General features: G+C 38.4%; 1 protein-coding gene across 2 annotated transcripts; it reads right to left on the bottom strand.

The window, feature by feature from the left end:
- Nucleotides 1-3,965: 3,965 nt before the first annotated feature.
- On the bottom strand, nucleotides 3,966-9,767 carry LOC119517066 (olfactory receptor 6K3-like). Of its 2 annotated transcripts, XM_037813565.1 has the most exons (2): nucleotides 8,855-9,746; nucleotides 3,966-3,976 (listed from the first exon to the last, which is right to left on the bottom strand). In XM_037813565.1, the coding sequence occupies exons 1-2, from the start codon at nucleotides 9,744-9,746 to the stop codon at nucleotides 3,966-3,968; spliced, it is 903 nt and encodes a 300-aa protein (XP_037669493.1). The 2 variants fall into 2 exon arrangements, with proteins under 2 accessions (XP_037669493.1, XP_037669483.1); XM_037813555.1 differs by lacking the exon at nucleotides 3,966-3,976 and having other exon boundaries at nucleotides 8,820-9,767.
- Nucleotides 9,768-10,625: the final 858 nt, after the last annotated feature.

The following is a 10,625-nucleotide window of genomic DNA, read 5'->3' as shown; positions in this document are numbered from 1 at the left end:
ATATTATAATTAGTTCCTATCAGTGAGACCCTGCAATATTTGCCCTTATGTGTCTGGCTTATTTCACTCAGTATATTGCCCTTGAGGTTTTGTCATTGTGCCAGTTTGAATGTATTGTGTCCCCCAAATGCCATTATCTTTGTGGTCTTGTGGGACAGACGTTTTGGTGCTGGTTAGATTTGCTTGGAATGTGCCCCACCCAGCTGTGGGTGGTGACTTTGGTGGGATACTCCCATGGAGGCGTGACCCCACCCATTCAGGGTGGGCCTTGATCAGTTGAGCCATATAAAACATGCTGACTCAAAGAGACCGGATGGAGTGCAGCTGTGAGTGATGTTATTTGAAGAAGAGCAAGCTTGCTAGAGAGGAATGTCCTGGGAGAAAGCCATTTTGAAACCAGAACTTTGGAGCAGACGCCAGCCACGTGCCTTCCCAGCTAACAGAGGTTTTCCGGACGCCATTGGCCATCCTCCAGTGAAGGTACCCAATTACTGATGTGTTACTTTGGATACTTTATGGCCTTAAGACTGTAACTGTATAGTAAAATAAACCCCCTTTTTATAAAAGCCAATCCATCTCTGGTGTTTTGCATTCTGCAGCATTAGCAAACTAGAACAGTCATCAACCCTTTTTTTTTTTTTTAATATGGTTTTGTTCACACACCATACATTCCATCCTAAGTAAACAATCGATGTTTCTGTGTATGCTCACATATTTATGTGTTTACCACCTTCACCACTAACTATATAAGGGCATCTACATTTCTTCCACAAGGCAGGAGGGAGAGTCAAAGAAGGTAGAGAGGCAAAAGAAAGAGGAAAAAAAAATGACAGCTAGGAAGTAGCAAAAGGAAAAATAAACTTAAATCAAAATAGAGTGAAGAGTCAGACAACACCACCAATGTCAAGTGCCTAACATGCCTCCCCTATCCCCCCCTCTTATCTACATTTACCTTGGTATATCGCCTTTGTTACATTAAAGGAAGCATAATACAATGATTCTATTAGTTACAGTCTCTAGTTTACTTTGATTGTATCCCTCCCCCAATGCCTCCCCATTTTTAACACCTTGCAAGGTTGACATTTGCTTGTTCTCCCTCCTAAAAGAACATATTCATACATTTTATCACAATTGTTGAACACTCTAGATTTCACCGAGTTACCCATTCCCATTCTTTATCTTTCCTCCTTTCTTCTGGTGTCTCACATGTTCCCAACCTTCCTCTCTCAACCGTATTCGTAGTTATCTTTGTTCAGTGTACTTACATTGCTGTGCTACCATCTCCCAAAATTGTGTTCCAAACCACACACTCCTGTCTTCTCCTATCACTCTGTAGTGCTCCCTTTAGTATTTCCTGTAGGGCACGTGTCTTGTTCACAAAGTCTCTCATTGTCTGTTTGTCGGAAAATATTTTGAGCTCTCCCTCATATTTGAAGGACAGCTTTGCTGGATATAGGATTCTTGGTTGGCGGTTTTTCTCTTTCAGTATCTTAAATATATCACACCACTTCCTTCTTGCCTCCATGGTTTCTGCTGAAAGATCTGCACAGTCTTATTAAGCTTCCTTTGTATGCTTTTCTCTTGTTGCTTTCAGGATTCTCTCTTTGTCTTTGACATTTGACAATCTGATTATTAAGTGTCTTGGCGTAGGCCTATTCAGATCTATTCTGTTTGGAGTACGCTGCGCTTCTTGGATCTGTAATTTTATGTCTTTCATAAAAGATGGGAAATTTTCATTGATTATTTCCTCTGTTATTGCCTCTTCCCCCTTTCCCTTCACTTCTCCTTCTGGGACACAAATGATACATACATTCTTGTACTTTTTTTCATCCTTAAGTTCCTGAAGACATTGCTCATATTTTTTCATTCTTTTCTCCATCTGCTCCTTTGCATGTAGGCTTTCAGGTGTTTTGTTCTCCAGTTCTTGAGTGTTTTCTTCTGCCTCTTGAGATCTGCTGTTGTATGTTTCCATTGTGTCTTTCATCTCTTGTGTTGTGCCTTTCATTTCCATACCTTCTACTAGTTGTTTTTTTGAACTTTCAGTTTCTGCCTCTTGTATGCCCAGTGTTTTCTTTACAGCTTCTATCTCTTTTGCAAAATATTCTCTAAATGTTTTGAATTGATTTAGCATTAGTTGTTTAAATTCCTCTATCTCAGTTGAAGTGTATGTTTGTTCCTTTTACTGGGCCATAGCTTCGTTTTTCTTAGTGTAGGTTGTAGTTTTCTGTTGTCTAGGCATCTGACCTCCTAGGCCACCCCAATCAGGTTTTCCCAGACTAGAACAGGCTCAGGTCACAGAAGGAGGAAATATTCAGCATCTGGTTTCCCTGATGGTTTTTCTTAGAGGATTGATATGCCTGTGCTTTTCTGCCCAGCAGGTGCACCTGTCAGCCTGTCAATGGCTGGTGTAAGAGGGTGTGGCCTGTGGCTCTCCTCCTCCAGGCTTTGGGGTCTGGTTCTTGAAAGGCAGACAGTAGAGCTGGGCCCCTCCCTTTCCTCTTGGGAAGCTATGCCCCTCCAGAGAGGTCATTTGCTTATCAATAATTTCTTTGTTTCTCTGACTCTGCTGATCAAAGTGTTTTGATTTTAAAATGGCTGAGGTTGTCTTTACTGCAAAGCACTGCAGGCTGAAAATGGCTGAGGTTTTCTCCACAGAGAGAGAAAGGGACAGGAAAGCTCCCAGGTTCACCTGTCAGCCAGAGATAGCACCCGATCCTCTGGGTTCCCCATCCTGGGACAGATATGTCCCCTGACTCTCCCAAGTTCGGTTGTCACCAAAAGCCTCTGTCTGCTTGTTGGAGATTCACTGTCTGTATTGAGCAGTTAACATTAAAACCCCAGTTGGAGCTGGGCTGAGAGAGTGATGCTCTCTAGCACCGCGAGTCTTCAGTGAGGGAGGGGCTCTCGGCTCTTGGCTCTCAGCGCGGGTCTGCAGTTTTACTTACAGATTTTATGCTGCAATCTTGGGCATTCCTCCCAATTCAGGTTGGTGGATGATGAGTGGGCAGTCACGTTTGTCTCCCTGCAGTTATTCCAGGTTATTTACTAGTTTTTTATCATTTATGAATTTTTCCATGGGGGGATTAACAGTCTTCCACTCCCCTCTATGCCACCATTTTAGCTCTCTGCTTAAATGTTTTTTTAAAGGAAGGGAAACAGTAAAAGCCATGCTTAGGAATGGTCATCTGTAGAAAGACTTGTTAGAAGATGACCAGTGAAAAAGATACCAAAATAGTCAAGGTGAGAGATAATGTATACTCTAACTAACCTTAATTAGCATTGCAAAATTTTAATTGTCATTTCCCCTGAGCAAGTAGATTATCATCTGGTTTTTATTGCAGCTGATGTTTGTGACACTTCTTCTCCAAGACAGCCATAGATACGAAAGGACTGATTTTAATTCTGAATGATTTCCTTCTCTAGGAAGGCAGAATTCAAGAGTCAAACGAAGAAAACATTTCAGACAGATTCTTAATTGCTTTATTCCCAGGCCCCTCCCTTGACTTGTTCCCAGGCCTCACCATAGTTTATTATAGGAGGAGATCCTATGAGTAATGGCATGCTTGGTTTTTGCTCAAGGCCATCAGTACATAAGAACATCCATCTTCCCCCTTAATCCTGAGCTTGAAGGTAACTTAGGAGACATCTAGTTCTTTCTACACCTGATGTAGGAACCCTTTCTCAGCATATAATGAAAAAAGGCAATCAAGCTTCTGCTTAATCACTTAACCAAGACAACTTCATCCAAAGTTAGAAAATTCTAATTATCAGAAAGTATTTCCTTATTAGAGTAAACTTAATATAGTCACTAAGTCACCAATCCTTTTGAGAGAATGGAAATCCTATTGAGATAAAGGAAAGTGTGTATTACACATTTGATCTGGGGAGAGACTGTGTTCTGTTTGAGTCAATATGCCAGAATAAGATTTTCAGGAACAAGCTCTTCTGATACATCTGATTTCTCTTTATTCATGATCTTAATTTAGTTTATGTTCACTGAACTTGTATCACAAACCAATATGTGAAATGGTGTCCTACTACATCAGAATTAATTTAGAAAAATCTGAGGGTATGAAAGCAGAGAACATTATCATTACAAAGGAAAAAGACTGAAATATTAAAAATCTCATACTCCAAACAAAATAACATTATCACTAAATTTTAACCCTATAAGCATTTATCCTCAGACTCCCTGAACCTAATTTCAACCAGTCACTCATGCAATATTAAATATTGTTGTTTAAGTCAACTGAAGGAGTACTAGCTAAGTGTCCTTTCCCTCTATCTAGTAGAAAACTTACTTTATCCCTGACATAGGACAAGCCTGCCTCCTGGACCCAAGTGCATCTTCTTCTTACCTCTGGCACAGACAGTGGGGGGTCCATTCTCCTTCCTTAGTCTAAACAGTATAAGGGCCCTACGGTCTGGCAGGAATGACTGCTGTAATTGTTTCTTAAGGTTTCTGGGAGATTTCTCTACTGAGGAATTTTCCACAGATGACTAGAGAAAAATAGCAAATACATTTCCCCTAGGGTTAATTAATGTAAACCTCTTTCTGTGATCTTTTCTAATTAGTTCTCCTTAGTATTAGGAACTCCAAGAGTCTTGATAAAGTATGGGCCTCCCTTGATAGATTTTCTCAGAATCAGCAGATTATTTGAAATCCCATCAGCACTGTTTGTCTGAGAGTGTATATTTCCTTCATCATATTTGAAATTATAATTTTTTTAAAAATGAAACTTGCTTTTCAGTGAAATGCAATATTTATTTTAAATAAATTAGAAATTGTAGAACTGAACACAGAATTGAAAAGAGAAATCCCCTGTTGAATTTGTATCCAAAGGTAATCAGAGTTAAAGACCTAAGTTCATTTTGTTTCCAAATTCAGAGCCACAACCCATTAGGGAGTAATGAAATCAGTTTAAAAATGTTTTTAATTAAAGAACAAAGGCATCACATAGAATAAGTGTCAAGTACTGTTTTGCAAAAATGTTGTTTCTGTTATAAATATGGATACGAATACATAAATATTTTCACATATGTCTATCTAAATTAAGATTTAAAATACATTTATTATTATGAATCAAAGTCAACAAAGTCTTTTAGTAATAACAGTTGCTTCTTATTACCCCATTTATCTGCTCTCATTGGTAGTAAAACCCCATGAAAGAGTTGTCTGTACTTAAAATCCCCAATTTTTTCTGATTCTCTAACTAATTAATTATTCTAGCCAGGGTTTTGCCTCTACCACTCCAATTATCAATTTTCAGATCTTATCTTACTTGACTCTAAGCAGGGTTTGACAAAGCTTATCATTTCCTCCTTCTTGATACATTTTATTCACTTGACTTTCAAGACTGGAGACTATTGGTTTTCTTTCCTTCTATTTCATTTGTAATTCCTTCTGAGTCACATTTGTTGGCTCTTCGCACTCTATTTCTAATACATAAAGAAATCCTGTTGGTTCTATTTGTCAATATCTAGAATTGGAACATGTTTCTCCATCTCCATGGCTGCTACCCTGACCTGAACACCAGCATTTCTTCAGGATTATCCAACAGTCCCCTAAGGACTCCCAGCTTCCACCCTTGCCTTCCTTCACTGTCTTCTCCACACAGAAGCAAGTGTGATTCTGTTAATGTCTAAACTAGACAGTGTCCATCCTTTGATCCAAACCCTCCAATGGCTTTCCAATTCTCAGAGTAAATGAGGAAATCTCAATCCTTACAATGGCTTTCAAGGCCCTATGATTGATCCTTCTTTCATTTTATTCTCTGAACTCACCTATTTTCCAGGCCCACTTCCTACTCTATTGCAACTACAATGGCCTCTCTGATTCCTTGCACAGGCCAAACACATTCCTACCTTAGGGCTTTTTCACTAGCTTTCACTGCTTCGTGGAATATTCTCCCTCCTTATATCATATAGCTGACACCTTCATTTTCTTCAAATCTTTTTTTAAAGAGGACATTCTAAATGAGATCCAGCTAGGCTACTCTGTTTAAGATTTTAATCCTCCTATTCATTCTGGAATCTCTAATCCTTCTCTATTTCCTTTTCTGTTTTCCACATCGCACAGAATTTCACATAATTGTCTTTATTATTTTTGGCTTATTTTTAATATGTATTTTTTGTCTCCCCTTAGTGCAGCTAAACAAAGAATATTTTATCAATTGTGTCACAAGCACTTAAAATAGTACCTGGCATAGGAGCCTCAGTAAATATTTGTTGAATGAATAAAGAAATGGGTCACATATTTCCTTACTAGTTTGTCATTTTTTAATCTCAGCGAGATTTAAGTGCTAACTATAGAAACCTTTAAAATAACCGAAACCTGTTATCCATATTTTACATTGAGTATTTTACTTAGTATTTTATGTATTTGCATTATTTGAGATAATTTGACCTGTTGAAGTATGTAATGAGACTTGTAATTCTAATTTTATGCATGTAATAGGACAATTAATTAAGACCTGTGTCTTAGTCACCTTTATTGAGGCAAAATTTATAGTCAATAAAATTCACACATTTTATGTGTACAGATGTCATTTGACAAATATATACACCACTGTAGCTAACACTTCAAACCAGAAATTAGACTTGTTATTTTAGGTTGAAATCATACCATGTTTATCACTGGTTTGAAATCGTTAAGAAGATTTTGGATTAACCATATTTGTAAGTTGTTGTTTTTTAGAAAATAAATGGTATTTTAAAACCCTGTAGAGGTTGTACTTATTAATTCAAAAACTGAGGTACTTAAAAACAAAATAGATTATAACATATTTTAAATAGGTCTTAAGAAGTTAAAAAGATTACATTGTCAAGTTTATAAATTGGACAAAATAGCATTCAAACGCATTATTTTAGTTTGTTAAAGCTAATTTGAAATGCAGATGCCATTAAATGGGCCACCATTTATAGTGGGGATTTATAAACTTTCAAGCATACAGTTCTGAGGCCAGAAAAATGTTCAAATCTAGGCATCCAGGAAGGTACCTAATTCCCGAAGAAAGGCTGTCTGCAATCCAAAACTCCTCCGTCACATGGCAGGGCACATGGCGTAGTCAGTTGCTCTCTTCTTTCCAGGCTTTGTTGCTTCCAGCTTCTGGCTTCAGTGGCTTCCACTCTCTCTCTGTGGTTTTCTCTCTCAGCTACTGTGTCTTGTCTCTCTGGATTTCATGATCTTACAAAGGACTCCAGTAAGAGGATTAAGACCACCTGGGCCAGGCCTCAACTGAAATAACCTAATCTAAAGGTCTCACCCACAATAGGTCTACACTCAAAAGAATGGATTAGCTTTAAGAACATGATCTTTTGGGATACATAGTGTCAAACTCTCATACACCCTTAAATTTTATCAATCTATTATATTTATAAACAGAAACCTAGGATTTTTAAGCAGGAATTTAAAAATTAAGGAAGATCAAGATTTCTAAATGCTTATTTCCGATAAATTTGATTTCAATGTAACCTGAGTAACTTCTATATGATTTTCATCCCACAAACATTCTCAATTAAGGCTATCAAAAAACTCATGCTAATGGAGGAGGCCCTCTGAACTTACAGGAGTGAGAGGGGATCAAGAATTGAACCATATCACTGATACATGGAGGGAGTGGGGTCTGGAGCAGACCTGAAACGAGGCACGAGGCCCCTCTTCCACTTTAACACTCCCATGAGGGTCCAGCTGCCTGGCCACGACTGATTGAGACCTTTTCCTTCATCCTTTGACCTGTACTACCAGTGTTTCCATTCTTAACTTATGTAGTCCTCCTGCTCTTCATACCAGTGGCTATTGTCCTGCATCCCCACATGAGCAAGGCAAATATCTTCCTTTTCTAAACATGATTTCCTCAGTCCATTAAACTACTATTGTGGTTTTGTGGGGGAAGGCAGAGATATTCATCCCAGAAGACAAAATGTGTGTGAACATTTAATGGTGAATATCAGTTACAAGGCAAAGAAGGGCAGGAAGAATATTCCAGAGCAGAAAAGCAGTGGGAACAAAGACACTGAGGTGTGCAATTGCTATGGAATTTTAACATAGCAGAGGGCAATTCATCTTAATAATAGTGATAGTAACTGAAAAATTCTCATCACAGTGTAACTACAAATTTTTTATAAATTATGTATTTATTTTAATGGTCTTAAGTCTTTATGTTGGATCTATTTAATCTTCAAGCCCTAAAGAGTGATTGCACTGGAATCTCCAAAACAATGTGAAACACAACCCACAAAGGAAATTATAATAATAGTGAATGGCTATATGTACCACATAATCATTGTAATGCATTAGGAGACAATTCATATAAGGGCAAAGTCTATGGGCAGAATGTTAGGAATTCAGGATTCTTGGTCAGACCAAAATCAGCCACAGTTAGGGATCTCATTAATCTTTTTAAAGTGAAAACAAACAAACAAACAAAAACGGAAAAAAAAAAAAAAAAACTCATAAGAAGGCACTGAGAATATAGACTGAAAGAGAAGGTAGGGAAAATATTTACATGTAGAAGTAAGAAATGTGCCTATTGTTTAGCCTAGTATACTTTATTGATTCTGAGAAGATAATGCCATATTATTTGGAGTTGCAAGGTGGAGAAAATATTCCATTATAATCTGTGGATGATATCAAGATAGTTAAATCTGAAGGAAACTTCCTCTGTCTGATAGAACGATAATTCTTAGATTAGAGAATTGGATGAAGAACTCCCAGTTGACAACATGAAAACAAAACAGTTGTTTAGAAAGTAATTTATTAGCCTATTAAAGGTATGAAGAAGATGAGAATTCTTTGAGCACATGTGTGTGAATTACATTTAGCTCCCGGAGATACTGAATATCTTTTGAGAACAAAGGATTTTCTTGATGGCGTTTTGCATGTCTCTGTTCCTGAGGCTGTAGATGATAGGGTTGAAAAGTGGGGCAAGGACAGCAAACATCAGAGCAATAGCTTTGTCCAGAAATGGTGGGAAAGTGACAGAAAAGCACAGGTACATGAGGGACACACTGCCAGAAAACAGCAGGAAAATAGTGATGTGTGCCGCACACGTGGAGAATGCCTTCTGACGGCTCTCACCTGAGGGAATCTTTAGGATCACAGTGATGATTCTTATATAGGAAAGGGTGATGATGGAGACCGAGGTTAGGATGGAAATAGCATGGATCACATCTTCAACCAGAATTATGGATGTGTCTGTACAGGCCAAGCGCAGCACAGGTTCAAAGTCACAGAAGAGTTGATGGATTTGGTTGGGGCCACAGAACGGGAGGGTAGAAATCCATACAATTTCTGGCAGTAACATGAGGAAGCCAAAGATGCAAGAGCCAGTGGAGAACTGGATGCACAGCCGAGGGGTCATAATGATGGCATAGCGGAGAGGGTTGCAGATGGCAACATACCTGTCAATGGCCATCGCTGTCAGAACTAGGCCTTCAGTGACCCCAAGTGAGTGGAAAAAATACATCTGCAGGAGGCAGCCAATGAAGGAAATGGTCTTTTTTTCATTGACCAGATTGAAGAGCATCTTGGGGATAGTCACTGTGGTGTACCAAATCTCCAGGAAAGAGAAGACGCTAATGAAAGTATACATGGGTTTGTGAAGACTTGTGTCTAGCTGAACTGCAAAGAAGATCATGAAATTTCCAACAATAATGAACACATAAATAAAGAGCAATGGGATGAAGAATAAGAGGCCTCCATTTTCATACTGAGGGAAATCAGAGAAGTAAAATTCAGTCACCATTGTCAGATTCTCCTGGTCCATATTTTCAACTGCTTCCCTTGCTGGCTAATGGAATCAAGCACAAACAGTCAGACTCTAAGTACGTTTAAAGGAAAAAAAAAAGACCCTTTGTTTTTGAAGCAACTCCAGAGCACAGAGTACGGTGATGGAATCAGATAAACTTTGTGAATTGCTTTCCAAATTATAACGTGGTTCTGTTCAACTTGAACTCATACAACTTTTTTAGCAATTTTAATATCTTAATTTTTCAACTACTCTGTTAGATGAGCAAAGAAATTTGTTCTTTTGACATATATATTGGTACAAACTTTTCTGAATAGAAATTTGGCGTTTTTATGTTTAGAACTCTTCCTGTAAGCGGCCTGAGGTGATCTCTGAAAATGGTTCACTATTCACTTGACACAGAAATCCCCACAAATCATGCAAATCAAGAGGTTAAAATTTTTGTGTTCACTTTAAGAACACCTGAAAAACTGCTCAGGCCATCAAGAGTATGCATATTCAAAAAGCCACCAAGTCTGAAAGTTGCCACTTTGCAGAAGCAGTGTGGGCGATTCTGTCATTAAAACACTGGTGTTGGTAGTTGTGCCCAGGACAAATAGTGGGGCTGGATGCAGGGTTGGTGGCCCAAAAAGAGTGCTGAATTTTTGTTGCACAGGCTTAAAAATGAAGAAAGTCATGCTGAACTTAAGGGTTTGGTATAGATTCTCTGGTCTTTGAGGACATTCAGTAAAAAAAAGCCCGCAAGAGCTGCCACTGTACTTACAGAGCATATGGTATGATTAACCCATACAAAGAGGTCCCCCTGCTACATTGAGATAATCCTTACTGAAAAAAGAGCAAATTGTTCCTAAACCAGAAGAGGAGGTTGCACAGAAG

Source organism: Choloepus didactylus, chromosome 2, assembly GCF_015220235.1.
Source record: "Choloepus didactylus isolate mChoDid1 chromosome 2, mChoDid1.pri, whole genome shotgun sequence".
Lineage (NCBI taxonomy): Eukaryota > Metazoa > Chordata > Mammalia > Pilosa > Megalonychidae > Choloepus > Choloepus didactylus.
Note: the sequence above shows the minus strand (reverse complement) of the source record. Positions and strands in the feature narration are given on the sequence as shown.